At 30.1% G+C, this 16,184-nt stretch overlaps 2 protein-coding genes across 5 annotated transcripts in view; both read left to right on the top strand.

Moving 5' to 3' along the window:
- Nucleotides 1-11,232, top strand: part of LOC119616274 — a 38,365-nt gene extending 27,133 nt beyond the window's left edge. For 3 of the 4 annotated variants that reach the window (XM_037972611.1, XM_037972613.1, XM_037972614.1), the window contains 6 exons: nucleotides 2,415-2,548; nucleotides 7,552-7,692; nucleotides 7,764-7,973; nucleotides 9,231-9,426; nucleotides 9,605-9,867; nucleotides 10,786-11,232. In XM_037972611.1, the coding sequence (XP_037828539.1) occupies nucleotides 2,415-2,548; nucleotides 7,552-7,692; nucleotides 7,764-7,973; nucleotides 9,231-9,426; nucleotides 9,605-9,867; nucleotides 10,786-11,163 (1,322 nt within the window). In that variant the 3' untranslated portion in view covers nucleotides 11,164-11,232. The remainder of the gene's footprint in view (nucleotides 1-2,414; nucleotides 2,549-7,551; nucleotides 7,693-7,763; nucleotides 7,974-9,230; nucleotides 9,427-9,604; nucleotides 9,868-10,785) is intronic. The other variant, XM_037972612.1, reaches the window with a different exon arrangement.
- Nucleotides 11,233-11,617: 385 nt separating this feature from the next.
- LOC119616270 (protein PF14_0175-like) overlaps nucleotides 11,618-16,184 on the top strand; it is a 15,025-nt gene continuing 10,458 nt past the window's right edge. Inside the window, exons 1-3 of the mRNA XM_037972606.1 lie at nucleotides 11,618-12,734; nucleotides 14,256-14,801; nucleotides 15,021-16,177. Of these exons, the coding sequence (XP_037828534.1) occupies nucleotides 11,618-12,734; nucleotides 14,256-14,801; nucleotides 15,021-16,177 (2,820 nt within the window). The remainder of the gene's footprint in view (nucleotides 12,735-14,255; nucleotides 14,802-15,020; nucleotides 16,178-16,184) is intronic.

The following is a 16,184-nucleotide window of genomic DNA, read 5'->3' as shown; positions in this document are numbered from 1 at the left end:
AATTACTTCTTGAGAATGACTTCAGAAGTAGTAAATTTGGAATCAAATAAAAAGGACATCCCTTCTATGACAAGCCGGTGTTAAAATCATCACTTCAGGTCTTTTTCAGGACATATATGAAGTTAATTCTACTACTTTTTCGCTTCTTTGGAAGGTCTTTTTTTGCTGGGATACAATATTTTTTTATATTTCAAAATCATTGTATTTGAACGAAATATAAGTGTTGTCTTACAGTATTTTGCCGCTCACTACCATTATCGTTAAAATATCGGTAACGAAATAATGGAAACCTTTACCTTTCAACTGCATCTAAACAGTAGCTAAACTTTAAAAAAAAATGAAATATGTTTTGGGGGCAATTCTAATGTAAATACACAACAACGCGAAATTTTGATTGTTTGTGTTGATTAACTTCAACGTTGATTTGTTTCCTAAAATTTATGGGATATGCAGTATACATTCGATTGTTAAACGTTATATTTCTATCCATTGAATTTTATTTTAATTGTTGAACAATATATTTATAGTGTAGTGATTTTAATTTCAAAGAATTTCTTTTTATTATTCAACATTCAAAATAAGTAAGAATCTTGTTAAGTTGGGACTATTAAAATTATAATTATATTTATTTAATTATAAATTGATCAATGCCTGATAAAAGAAATTTTGGTAAACTTAAGAATTAACTTTTTAACTCATTTTCCTCGTCATTCGGAATTTTGTTGTAATAAATCAATTTTCTGGTTGTAAGTAAAAAATGTTCATACAACTAAAAGAAGACACCCTATATATTTTGTGAGTTAACCAAAAATCATGTTAACTTTTTAGTAAAAATTCTTAAGTTAACAATAATTGTCGTTATGTGGTATTCTGAATTTTATTTCACTGATTTTTTTGGTTAAACATAATTATTAGTTAACGAAATTCAAATTTTGGAACAGTGAATATAATATATTTTTTGATATCATCCTATTACCAATACACCAATATACTCAAATTCTCAATAATTTTTTGCGAAATGCTAAACACTGTTCTACTGCATGCAGTCAAAGTCATCATTTCAAAATATTAAAAAAATTTCTTTTGTAGAGGCTATATTTTATCATTATTTTTAAACGTTAATTCTGGAAAGTAAGAAAATAAATTTCAATAACTGTCAAATGGATAGCACCTAGAGGTGTCACTAGTTTTTATATATTCTTGTAAATGGTTGGAAATAATATTCTTTTACATCGAAAAAGACAATATGTAAAATAACCTTGAAAAAATTGAATTTGATTTTGAAATTTTAACTTCATGAAAGCTTTTAACAAAATGTTAATGTTTGTTAAACCTGAAATAAGAAGAAATGAATAACCTGAAATGTTGTGAATTAGTTTCACTTTACCCGAAATTGCGCATTTCTGTGCGTTTTGAGTTATTTTATATTTTCTAGGGTACTACCTCATAAGCATTTTCAAATTTGATTAAAGGACTACGCAAAGGATGATGTCCTCATCAGACATGTATTTTTGTCAACCTGTTATCCATGGTATTTGCAAGGAATTGCAGTATTTAAAGGTTCGAATTTTCGTAATTTCTTAGCAACAAAATGGAAAATTGCGGTAGGAAGGAAGAAATTTTTTTTATAAAAACTGATTTATTATTTCGGGCAGTTGCAACCGCTGCTTGCAAGTAAAGACTTTCACGCTGGAAATTAGTTCTAAAAAACTTTTGGGAGTCCGACAAGTCCTTCCATAATGAAAAAAAAAAAAATATTTTATATAAGTCATCTTAATTGTAGACAATGGGTTAATAACCATCAAAGGATTAATTTTCGCTTAAATTTGTTCTAATATACCTATTTATGCATATGCTACATCTTAGACTTTAAAGAGTTTCATTATTTTGTCGATCTTAATTTCGCACTGAAAAAGTGATGATTTGAACCAATGTGCAATGTAACGACAAATGAAAAGTTCACGTTAATAATTTTATATTTTAAAAATATTTCAATACAAAACTTTTGACATTCTCATATTTTTCCGATCTTTGTCGTTAAAATATTCGAAGGTCGTTAAACAGTTACAGAATTGAAAATTCGTTAATGCAACCGATATTTGTCGTTACTTTACAATATCGGTAGTTAAAATTAAAAAAATACAGAATTGCGGTACTGATCATTTATTTATGCACTAGAAGCTAACTCATCATGAGGTAGCTTCTGGTTAACTGAAACTGATGTATAGTGAGTGAGTACTACTGACTCCTTTCTATGACATTACATTGAAAAACTGAATAGTATTTTATAAGCAAAATGGTTAGCTTTTGAGTCACCTCTGACTCATTTGGGGTTAACCACAAGTTATTTTTAACTCAAAATCCAACTGAAACAGTTTCTTTGTTTTGAATAAATATATTATAATTTTTTTCAGATGTGGTTGAACTTTTGGTCGTATTTGAAGAGGACTTCGAATTGGTATTACGGCCTGTAATGGAACAACAATGGATAGAGAAGAAGAGTGCAATAATGGCTTTAAATTATTTCAATTTTTTTACTACTGATCAGGTAAATAATTTAATTACGTCTTGCTGATGTCTGTGGTTCGTGGGCATGTGGTCGTTGCCTACTCTGCAAATAAAGAATACAATTTGTAATTGTATTGTAATAGACAAATATATAACTACCCATGATACAACCATAGAAAGGTAGAATCAGTAGGGAGAGTTGTCAATTCTCTGCCTTGTTAAGTCGAACAAAAAAGAACTAAAAAGAGAAAAACTTCAAAATCTTCAAATGAAAAACCACGGAAAATACCATGAAATGATTCTTGAACGGCACATGCAAACAGCATTCCACACTTCTGTATCCTGTTTTTTATTTTTACTCGTTTTGCGATATTTTTCATTCAAATTATTAAATTTTATTTTCTTCACAAAAAAAATTTTCAATAATTTTTCTTTGATGTTTTTTTATATTTTTTAATTTTCTTTTTTGTGACAATTCAAGGCATGCATGTAAAATTGAGAACGTATATTTCTACTGATTCTACCTTACTATTGTTTTATTATGCAACTACCGATATATTAATGTGCCATAATGCCATAAATTTTAAATATGTTTCGTAAGTTAGTCCTATATATGGCCTTTTTAATTATGTACTTTTGTTATTTGACAAACAAATCTCTAAAAGAATTCATTCCGTAATTCTTTTTTTTTTTTTTTTGAAATAGGGTTATATTTTAAGGAATTAACCATTCTTTAAACTTAATTCCTATGATTTAATTCCTAAAATTAGTTTTTAAAGCTTTCGATGTGGTTAATTCACTAGAGAATTCATTCCTATAGAATGTTAAATTCCTTCCGAATGAATTAATTTTGTTTGCATTCAATCTGTTACAAATTGAATTAAAATAAATTTCAACAATTCCTATTGATTTTTAAATTGCCTCAGAATGATAAAAATTTTGTTTGAATTCAATCTATTACAAATAGAATTTAAAAAATTTTCAACCATTCAATTTGAAATAGATTGAATGAAAGTTTTGATTTATAATTCAAAGGCATCCTGTATATTAAAAATTGAATTAATTTTTTTTTCTTTCATTCAATTTGTAATAGAAGTAATTAAACAAATAAAAATGATCATTCAATTGAATTCATTGCTATAAAGAATGAATTCTCTAGGAATTAATTCAATGGAATATAAAGCCAAGGAATTCAGCTTTAGAATGGTACATTCAAAGAATGATTTAAAAGAATGATACATTAAAAAATTTAAAGCCGAATTAAAAATATAAGGGAATTAAATCCAAATAGAATTCATTCTTTCAAAGCTTTGTTTGACAACGATTTAATCAATAATACAGAATTTAGTGAAATTTTTTATCGTATATCAATAATTACGTGAGATTCGAGACTATTTTCTAAATAGTGCATTGAATGGGGGTAGAGATAAAAATTTTTGCATCGGTATTTAATTCTTGTGTTAAGAGAATATTTAAAACTACATTTTATTTCTATTGAATTTTGATGGAATATATCCAAAAAAAGATATCTCAGATTTTCTTTGTTTTCATTCTAAATATACCTTATGTCATGTCCATTAAAGATCAAAAAAGAAACCCACCACATTTGGAATATAAGATTGATTGATTAAGAGGGCACCAAGCACTACGACTCAAGTTAAAATCTTTTGTGCAGCCCTTTTGGTTCACCATTGGTGAGAGATTGAATATTTCATTAGGCGAAAGAAAAGCGCCTCCCAGAATACTCACTCTGAGAAACCATAATGGCTGACAGTAACCAGAGATGGGGGTAGTGCACTAATTTTTAACTATCACTAATTATTAGTGGTAGTTCAAAATTATTCACTACTTTTATTTATGTTTAGTGATGAATTGAAAAATGTAAGCCTCATTCAATAATAGTGATAGTGATATTTAAAATTTTTAACTAAAAATATTTTAAAAATATAAACAAATTTAAAGCCTAGTGAAATAATTTTTTCTACACTAAATTATTAGTTCAAAAAATATTCCTGCACTATTTTTTTCAACAGAGAAATGTTTCACTCATTTAAAAGTTTAAGTTAATAGGACAGTCTAGAAATGGTTTAAGTCAACCAAAACCTCATTGGACGAATATTATTAATGAGTAAAACGTTCATTATTTACAAAGGTTTCAAGCTATTGCCTAAAAAACATCCAGTAACCACATCATTTTGGCAACTGGCAACGCAGATGATTAACCAATTAATTTAATTCTCCGAGGAGAGTTCATCATTCCGCTAAGAAAAAATCGTTATACTTGAGCAGAAGAAGGCAAAAGTTTTGAAATTTAGGTGTTTCAACCATTTCTTTTAAAAGCATGAGATGTTGTTGGGGTAACTGCATATGTAGGGTCTATCATAGTGCCATCGCTAACAAAATCTGTATTTTCCATTTTAATAGATGTACCTTTTAAAAAATTGAATCATTAATTGTCTTACAAATTCTTTAATTTTCATAAAAAAAAATAGTGCAAAGAAAATTATTGAAGCCTTTTGTTAGTGACTGTTCAAATTTTTAACTATTTGAGTGTAGTGCTTTTTTCTACACTACTACTCAATTGAGTTATAGTTAAAAAAATAACATTATCACTAAAAAATATTAGTGCTAAAAATATAAGCTTCACTACCACTAAGCTCCTGAAAATGAGTGAAAAATTTTTTAAAATAATATTTAGTGCTAGTTAAATATTGATTTAACTAATAATTTAGTGCACTACCCCCATCTCTGACAGTAACAAAGTACATGTTCAGAGGTTTCATCATGCATTTCGCAGAATCTGCGTAACCTCGTCACATTGTTACCTAGAATGTGCTGGTGGTATCTAAGTCCGTAGTGTCCGGTATAAAGTCCCGTTAGTAATCTTCACTCTTCTTAAGTAACAGTAACTTTTGGGATGTACCTTTCATTAGCATTATATTATATTGACTCCCAGTGGCGAAGAAATTCAGATTCAATATATGAATCGTATTTTTCCCTAATGTATCCCTTGAGGAACCAAAGAATGGTTTTGGTCCAATAAATGGGCGCTTGTTTTACAGACAATCGGCTCTTTCATTGCCAGAGTTTATTTGAGTTTTTTATGTTTACCCAGTTCATTTAGAGATGTCAAGCAGTCAAGTACGACACCCGACCTGATTCATATGATAGTAAAGTCTTAAAGGCCGCCTGACTATCCGGCATCACAAAGATCTTTAATCCTCTCAGTTTTCTTCTCAGACATTCTCTAATGCAAATGATAATTACATACACCTCTGCCTGAAAGATTGAGGGGTAATTACCCATAGAGATGGCCTTTTGGAAATTTGGGCTATAGATTCCCGCTCCAGTATTTGTCATTTATCTGTTAGGGACCATCTGTAAACCATACTTGATCAGAATGCGCCTGCCTCCAATTTTGGTTTGTCCATTGGTCCCTGTTCGGTATAAGCACCTTAAAGTCTCTGTATCAAAACTCTGAACAACAGTCAGGAATCCATAAATATGTGTCCCACCAACTTGCCAACTTTTAAACTGGTTATTTCCGGTAGGCGAAGTGCAGATTTGAGCGCCTCATCTTTTATTAGGATGTGTAGTGGGATGTGCAGAATAGCACCAAGAGCATATGTGGGACAACTTCTCATGGACCCTGTTATGGAGACACAAATGAGACGATAGATTTTGTCCAACGAAACACTTATCGTAACCTGATCTACCTTCTTCCACCAAACCAAGGCATCGTAGGTTAGTTAGTAGGTTTATTATGATTTCAAAGGTCCAGAAGATCATTCTCGTTTTTAAGTCACACATTCTACCAAAAAGTCTTTGACAAGCATACAATGCCCTAGTGGCTTTGTTGATAGTATTGGATATGTGAAGTTTCCAGTTCAGGGTTTTATCGAGAATGATCCCCAGGTATTTAACATTTTCCGAGAATTTAATAACAGAGCCATTCAGAACTGGCTCGACAAGTCTCAGACATCTACGTCTTGTGAATGGTATGAGGATAGTCTTAGATGGATTGATTGTCAATCCTCTTTACACCATTTAAGAGATAGATCAATTGCGTACTGCATCCTTTCCGATATGATTTTGTGATCAGATCCAATTACAGATATAATCAGATTATCAGCTTAACCATATGTTCGGAAACCCAGATCATTAAATTTTGCCAATAAGCTATCGATAACCAGGGTCCACAATAAGGGCGATAGTACACCTCGTTGAGGACAGCCTCTGGTGGCCCAGATCGTTCTCGATATACCACATAGGTCAAACCCAATGACTCTGGATGTTAGCATTTTCAGCGTCCAGTTTTTAATAACTGCCGGTACTAGTTTTCTGTCTAGCGCCTGGCCAATGGCATTATACGACGTGTAATCAAAAAAATTGAGACGGGCATACTTAAGGAGTATTCGAGTTTATGTTATGAAAATAGATCCCACAAATTCTCTATGGCCGGCGCTATGGGGGCTCAAAGTAAGGTGACTTTGCGCGTTTTTAAGCGCGTGCCATTTTTTGTTTCCATCCGATATCAAAGATTTTTAGTTTTTGATTAGCTAAGATAATTTTTGATCAACAAAAAAAATTCAAGTCAATATCTCAATTAGATTCATATACCCATTTAAATCTAAGTCCTTAAAAACTTTTTACTTTTTTAAAGATTTTTCTTAGTACGCAATTTGCGAAGTGAAAAAAGTGTTGCATAACTTATGGATGAATAAAAACATTTATACTAAAAAAAGTAGATTTTGAAAGAATTTAGATTTAAATGGGTATATTTTTGAATCTAATTGAGACTACAAGACCGGCATAATCAAAAAAAAAAAAAAAAAAAACAGTAGTTGGCGTTGTATGTTTAATAGCATTTGAATATTTTTTATATAACTTTTTAACCAACGGATTTGGAAAATGAAACCAGATTCAGATAGTAAAAGTTAATATGTTTCTTATCTAAATATAAATTAAATTTTTATCGTAAAAATAGATCAAGTCATTCTGGTCGAAAATTAGTAATATGTACTTGTTTGTAATTATTTTCAGATTACAAATGCTTGTAAATTATGTGTGCTACGACAATTTGAGCCTCTGGAAACAATCTACTACGAAGACAAGGGCCAGATGAGTTATGTACATTTTGTCATTAGTGGTGAATGCATGATATTGCAATGTCTCAAAATGGTGGTACATATAATTATGCAAATTAAGTATTTTTTTAAATTTATAGACCATATTTCGAATGTCTCTATGTACAGGTTAGCCAGAAAAATGGAGTTAAAGCTTTCGATCTAACTGACATAGCCAAAGAAGGCTCCAAATCAATATTTCAAGATCTCTCGAACACACAAGTATTACAGATTTTAAAAGATGAAAATGGTTCTGTGAATAGATCTGCTTACGATATTAATGAGATCATTGCATCCGATGACAATGAAACTAATAAGCAATCTGCCAAAAGTCGTGATGTAAGTACATGAGACAAATTATAAACTATTTTAGAAAATAAATAACGGAAAAAGTAAGAAACTATTATATTTCAGGTGTAAATTTGACACTGTATACAAGGATATTATGTCTGTTCATTAACAAATAATTGTTATAAATTATCACAAATTGATTTTGTATTTTAATACAAATTTCAAATATTCTTGTAAAAAATAGTAACAACTTTTAGTTATTGAACAGACATATTGATTGGTTTCTTCACTTATTCTGTTTGGTTTATTACACGGTACAAAATTTATGTTATAAGCCATCAATAACTTTATAAACAAAATTTGAAAAAAGTCGAATCCCAGAGACCAATTATACTGCTTCACCGATTTCGAATCTGAACTCAGAATTTGTCCACCACATCAAGTCTTCGAGATATAAATTTCGAGTCATAAATTTCGAAAAACTCCTTTGACCATATTTGAGATGCTATAACAGCGCGAAGAAACCTTTATTTATCAAATGTGTTATATCATCTAAAATTCCAATGTGTCTACTTTAAAATGAAGGCCTAACCTCTATAATGTATACATTTTTCTTCTACATTTATTAAATTAAAATTAAAATTGGGTTCTTGCAACTCACTCGGCAAAAAAGCTCAGCTTTATAAGTTAAAAGTCACGAGTCCGAAAGTAAATTTTCACATGTCACTTTAAATGTATTTTTTTAGAATATTAGCTTTACAAATCGAACTAAAACATTTTTATTTAAAAGTGGATGTCTATATTTACCCATTACATTACATTTTGAAAAGTTATTATAAAATACCAAAATATTTCTTTGAATCTCTATTTTTTACTAAAATTTCTCAATTTTAAGTTTAAATTTTAAACCCCATACTTCTCCAGGGACGGCGCAATGACGACTTAAACTGGTGCTATTAATCTCTTATATTTTCCATGTTATGATCATTTAAAAATTTTAATTTTATACCAATATCATTTCTGGATTAAAAAATAACCGATTTTTAATTGGAAAAAAATTAAAAGACCTTGACTTACAAAACATTTATTTTGATAGATATCGCACTCGCATTAAATTAAGCGACCAAAAAAATCTTAAAGGAAAAGACCTAAGCTTTCCTTTCAGCAAAAAAATAAAAAGGGTCCATTTTGGGAAAACAGGCTAAAAATAGAATTTTAAAAGTCCCAAAAAATTATTGAAGTAGACATCGATTTCAAAAGCTAGATCACTTGACATGAAATCCCTCACATATGTACATATTTTAGTTTAAACAGATCGATATTAAAAGCATGGAAATAAGATGTGGTTTAGCTGAACCGAGCTATCGAGGATCTGCCGGAAGTCATACACAATTTTCAGAAGTAAATAACAATAAAATTGCTGACAAAATTGAAATTAAAGCGGAACAATCCCGTTGCCGAAATGAGCAAATAGTAGACATCGAAGACTGTGAAAACATAAGTAAGTAAAATATAATATATAATAATATACTTATACTATTCGATTCCCACCAGAGGTACTGGAGCGCACAATAGGCCCGATGGAAGTCAATGTGGATTTCTTCGGTTTTGATTTAACATATATCCCCCTTTCACACTAACTATTTATCTACAAATTTACTTTTTTTTCCATATTAAAGATGGTAAAGCTGACACAAGAAGCAATATTTCTAAAGAAGAAGAAATCGCAAGAAAAGAAGATGTACCTGAAATGCGATCCAGTAAAACTGAATATTTAAATACTTTTTCAAATCAAAAATCTTTCGATAACCAGAGTCAAAGAGAAATTGAAGAAGGATCCAATAGGAATGGCACGAAACGATTTACTTTACAATCATTACGGGATTCAATACGCGAATCTTTGTATGGATCTTCGAGTTCAGCAGAAATTCAGTCACATCAGGTAAAATTAATTTATTTTTATTAAGAGTATTACAGCCCATTCAGACCGAGTCGATATTACTTCATTTTGGCTCAAAATGTTCAGATCGGAGATTTTGACACTAATCTTGATTTTGTTGATTATTGAAATCATTTGTTTGTGATAAATCTATATGAAGGACTTTAGTATGACGTATGTTTTGCAGCCCTCAGTTGAAAAAATCCGAATTTTGGATTATGTCAGTCTTTTATATAAGCTTCATAGAAAAAAATATGTCATCAAAATAATATCATGCAATTTAAGAACCTATCAAAATTGAACAAAAAAATAAACCAGGACAACGAAATAAATGTTTGTAAAAACTTTTGAAAATGTCATTGAATATCTTGTTCAAATATTACATACATTTTATATAATTATAAAAATATATTAACGTCAAAGGGTTAATTTAGTTTTTTTTCGGTTTCATCATTCGTTATATATTTTTCCTAAGTTTCATTTATATATATTTATATACGGTAAAAATTGTAAAATTTTAATTTTCAAATGCGAATATCTCCTAAACTATAAGAGATAATTTACTGCTACGAATACGAATTTTTTTTTAATTCGGAACTCAAATGAAGAAATAGGATCGTTTTAAAAATTTAACATAGCCGAGGTCTGCTAATTTGATGACCCCCCGCCGGGCCCCTGGTTGGCCTATAAAGTCCAAATTCAAAACCTAAACTCGACAACACCTCCTCTTTGTGCATACCAAATTTCATTAAAATCGGATTAACCGTTTAGCAGTTACCGAATTATTTCCCTCTTTTTTTTCCTATACCACTGTGCGTTGGCTTGTGTTATCATTTGATAAGACTTCGATATTTTTATTGATCCGCGCATAATGAGATACACATATTATATACTTTTATTTAATTTTTTTGTTGCTTTTAGCGTCCTACTGGAAAAATTGAAAACCACTTTATTGATGTGGGCTCGCTTACATTTGGAAGTATTTTTGGCCTTGGTGAAAAACTGGAGCACCGTGTTATAATGGCTCGTACAACTGTTCAATGCTTGATGATACCTCGATTTTGGCTTCTTGAAAAAGATCAAAATCCTGGTAATATTTGGCAACGAAGACGATTTTATCTGGATACAACCATTCCATCTAGACAGACGCTATTTAAAGATTTTCTATATACTCGTCAGTGGCAGAAATTTAAAACAAAACTTATTCAAAGTCATTTAAATCCCAACTCAATTGCTAATCCTACTCGTGTCCAAGATATACCAATAATATGTCGTATAGTAGAAGCACGTGACGATTAATTTTACATACATATACATAAATACCTACATATGTACATATAACTCAATAAATATGATTTTTGACCTACACCAACAGTTTGTTATTATTTCCTGGTAATGTTTACATAATACGTATGTATGTATATAGAGGTCATTCACTCAACTCCTCTACTATTATGTTGCTTCCATAGTAACCACATATATCGACCTCTGGAAGTCTCAACAACAAGTGTTTATGTGGAAATATAGAAGTTTTTTAATTTCATAATAAAAGAATTTGTTTTGATTGTTAGTTGTCCTGGGTAACACTTTTTTAGTTTTTTTGTTTTGGATAGAAACTATGGATAGAAAATTGTGCAGACACAAAACCAGTCTGCAAAATTTTTTCATTATTGATCCAACATTCAAAGGAAGCACAAGAAAATATTAAAAAGTCTTAAATTAAAAAATATTTTTTTTTTACATTTAACATAAAATGTCAACTATTACAAAACCTCGAGTACCGGATGGTCTTCGAGAGTTAATGAAAGATCTTACACGGGAAATTCTTAAGGAAAAGCCCACTGATATTTACGATTTCGCAGAAAGCTATTTCCAATCTCGTCTGCCTGAGAAAGAAAATTATGTCGTAAAGAGTTTTGAAGAAAGTTCCGGAAAATATGATTTCTCCTATATACAAAATCCTCAACGTTATCAGATTCCTGTTGCTTTAGTGTACTCCATTATACCCGAAGGCCTTACGAATCTTATAAAAGATCTAATAAAAGCTGTTCTCAGGGAACAGCCAACAAATTTATGCGATTTTGCAGTGGAATATTTTCGTCATATAAAAGCTGCTACATGTAAGGAATCACAAGCTGAGACGAAAGAAATTAATTATTCGGCGTATGAAAAGTATTTTATGAATAAAGAACGTTTCCTCTTTACTCCATATGTAAAATGTACTTGTGGCAGAACTCTCGGGGAAGCATATTCAAACAACAGTCAAATTGAACATTTAATCGCTATTCACAAAATACAGAATAATGATTCAACATTTCTATCGAAGTCCTTAGTGGTCGATGATTCCAAGAACAATAATAATTTGAATAAAATTACTGAAAATGACACAATTTATAACGAAAAGTATATGAATTCCATTTACATAATTCAAAGATATATCCGTCGTTACTTGAAAGGAAAAAAAGACACAACAAAAACTAATCAAGTTTCCCCCAACCACAAAACTTTCGACCATCATTCAGTGACTGCTAAACCAATTATAACGAAACAATACGAACACACTTCTCAGATTCCAATCGTACCTCAACTGCAATTAAATCAAAATGAATCTGAAAATATTTCCGAAGACGCTTCGTATAATTCAGCATCTACAGCTGTACTCTCCGCATCGGAATCGAGCCGTGAAACATCTGAACCGAGTATGTATGAAAAGATTGTTACAAAGACTATAATGGAAGATATAGAAATGGAAAACGATGAAAAAAATATTTCAAGTCAATCTACCAGAAACCATGTACAAGACGATACATCTACCAAGAACAATGAAAAAGAAGGTGTCAGCAATGTTAATGATGCAGATGGAAGCAAAGGTATAAGTAAAATAAATTATAATAATTACGATGTTAAGAACGATAGAAATTTATTTTTTTTAAATTTATAATTTAAAAAAAATGTGAATACGGTGTAATATAGGGACTTGATCTTATAATGGGATATTGATTAGTGTTGTTTTAAACTTGTTTATATCAACGTTCCTTATTTTCTTTTTATTGTTCGACTAGCTAAGGAATTGTAACCGATATTGTGTTCTTACACAAAGGGAAAAATAAATATACACGCTTGGTACCAAATTAACACAAAATTTTTTAATAACATCCATTGTCAAGTATATACGTACATACAACGCAATCTAAACTTTATGCACATCCGTTGTCTAAAAGTTAACAAACGTGGTAAGCTCAAAATGCGTTGTATGACAACGCATAAGGTTTAGATTGCGACAACGAATTGTTGCATTACATTATATGTTGTTGTTGTATGCATGTATATACTTGACAATAGATGTTATTGAAAAATGTTGTGCCAATTTGGTACCAGGCGTGTATATATTTTTTTTCCTTTGTGTAACATTGTGTTGATTACGATTTGTTTTACTTGTATATACAAATTAGATATCGGCATTTACAGGGAAAGGTCCACCACAAATGAAAAAGTAAATAACCTTATGGCTTTCGCATTTTTGAATATGATTTAAAAAAAATATATTGTCCTACATTGTACCCTCGAATATTTGTATTGAAAATGTTTGAAATCGGTCTATTATTTCAATTAGGGCCCATAAACCGGACCCCCAAACAACGATTTAGAGCTCGTAATTTTTTTAATAAACTATTATTTCTAAAAGATCTCAAATTTCAAATTTATATGGCATTAAACAATACTGCCGTTTTTTGTAATCATTTGACCATGGCTCCCATACAAAGTAAATATTCAGAAAATTACTTAGACGTTCTTAATTCACTTATAAACGCTATATACATATGTATGTTTTTACAAAGGAATAACATTAAAATAATGATAGAAAAAAGTTAGTGTTCAAAATGTTGCGTTCGAACATAATTTAAAAATGTATCCGCCCAGTTTTTTGCAATTTTCTTGAAAATGGAAAATTTGCGTTAAACACTTTGGATATACCCATATGGAGTTAAGAAATTCTAAAAAGTTGTTTGAATTACATGTAAACAAAGTAAAATTTTAAACTCTTTTTACAAAAGTTTTTTTATCAATTTCCATCAAAGCTATGAGCCATATTATTTTCCACATAAGTACCTAAATATCGTCCAGTCGAATCCGTCCAGTAGTTTTGGCATGATTGCTAAAAATTTTATAAACGGACGAAAACAAAACTTTATAAAGACACTTTTCGCGACTGATAGACTAGTTCTTAAGTTTATCGATTAGATACAACTATGTATGCAGATAAACTACGATAACATAAGTTGAATATATTTTTGTATTTTCGAGAATTTAAATGGACTACACACAATCAATAGAGGGAATTTCAATTATATCACTCTTCTTATATTTATTTATTAATGTAATAATTTCAGATTCCGCTAAATCGTTGGATTATATTATGGACTCCCGAAATGAAGAATTTGATTCTAAGGAAATAGAAACTATGAAAAATCTTAACGAATCTGGTGAAGCAAATGAACAGCCAGTGGAAGATATAGATATTAAAGGTAAAACAAATGTGGAAAGCAAAACTGATATTGAAGCAATAAATGCCGCAGTGTCCTCTATTGAGACTGTGAATGTAAATTTAACACAACCTGAAATATTTAATATAAACATTGAAAAAACTAATGAAAAAACATCAGATATCGGTGAATTGCACAAAATATCTGTAGATGTTCATGATGCTGATATTAAGAGCCATGATAATGATCTAAAGAAGGATAAATCTTTTTCAGAGCATGAACTAATTGCTGAAAATAAAATAACAGAACACGACAACAACTCCAATGAGTCCACTGAGGCGGATGACAAGGAATTTAGTAAAGAAGTAGATCAAGCAGACTTAACAGGCAGCTTTGGTAATAATAATTTGGAAACAGTTGATAAATATCCAATGCTCGAAAAAACGAAAATAAGTAAAGATGAGCAAAGCCAAAATCTAGATAAACAGAAAGATAAAGTAAATACTAAATCTGAGTTATTAGAAGAAATTCCTCGAAACGAAATAGATGAAGTTTCCATACGGCAGTCGGCTGACGATTTCAATGAACACAATTCTCACGCTAAAACAGAATCAAAAACCAATGATGGAAAAAATATTAATGAAGTAAAAAATGAAAAAAATAATAATAAAGCTGAATTATTAGAAAGTATTAAAGAAAAAACATCGGATGATAATAAATCTGATATAGAAACAAATGAAGAAGATAATGATGCAGAGAAATTATCAAAAGACTCAGATAACAACGTTAAAAAAGAAGATGTTGATGATTCATTTAATAAAAAATTAAGTGATTTTGATCGACCAACTAATGTTAAGGAAGAAATGCCTACTCAATTAGATACAAATAATTCGGCAAGTACAATTATTGCTTCAAACCCAAAATTCGAAGGCGACATAATGTTAGGAGAAACTAAGGAAGCAGATCTCGGGAATCTCGCCGACCAAATGTTGAAGAGTAAGAATGATTTCGTAGAAAAAGCTCTTGATATGAAATTAGATAAATCTATATTGATTCAACCTAAAAATAATGATGATGGAAAAACTTCTGAATCGACAAAAAATGATGATGAAATTAAATTGGAAAACGAAAAATTTAAAATAGACGGAACAACAATAACACATAAAATTGATGAGATAATAACTGAGTCCGAATTTGACAAAAATGTTAATAACACAAACAAATTAGGAGATGTTGCCTCGAATAAACAGGAGACATCTAGAGCAACTGCTGAATATGAATTAAATAAAAATTCGGATTTAACTGATCAAACTCCACTACAACAAAAAACTGATACAAGTATTGTTGTGAGAGAAAAGTCGCCAACTAAATCTAGTGATTCAAATGACAAGAATTTAATTGAAAAATCTGAAATTATCTTAGATAAAGGTAACTCCCCTATTATGTTAGATAAAGAAATGGATTTAAAACATGACAAAAAGTCAGATGACACAATCGAACTAAATGAACTGGGTAATAAACCTATATTAATTCAACAAAAAAATAATGATGAAGGGAAAACTTCCGAATTAACAAAAACAGATTTTGAAAATGAATCAGAAAATGAAAAGTTTGATACAGACGAAACAACAATGACAAATAAAACTGATAAGATAATAACTGAGTCCGAATTTGATAAAAATGTTAATAATGAAAACAAATCAGAAGATGTTGCCTCTAATAATCAGGAGACATCCAGAGCAACAGCTGAAGATGAATTAAATAAAAATTCGGATTTAACTGACCAAAATTCACTACAAGAAAAAAATACTACTAATACAAATATCGCAGTGAGAG

This window comes from Lucilia sericata, unplaced genomic scaffold, assembly GCF_015586225.1.
Source record: "Lucilia sericata isolate MDLA Ls3-8-SP2 unplaced genomic scaffold, ASM1558622v1 Contig000064F_arrow, whole genome shotgun sequence".
Taxonomy (NCBI): Eukaryota; Metazoa; Arthropoda; class Insecta; order Diptera; family Calliphoridae; genus Lucilia; species Lucilia sericata.
Note: the sequence above shows the minus strand (reverse complement) of the source record. Positions and strands in the feature narration are given on the sequence as shown.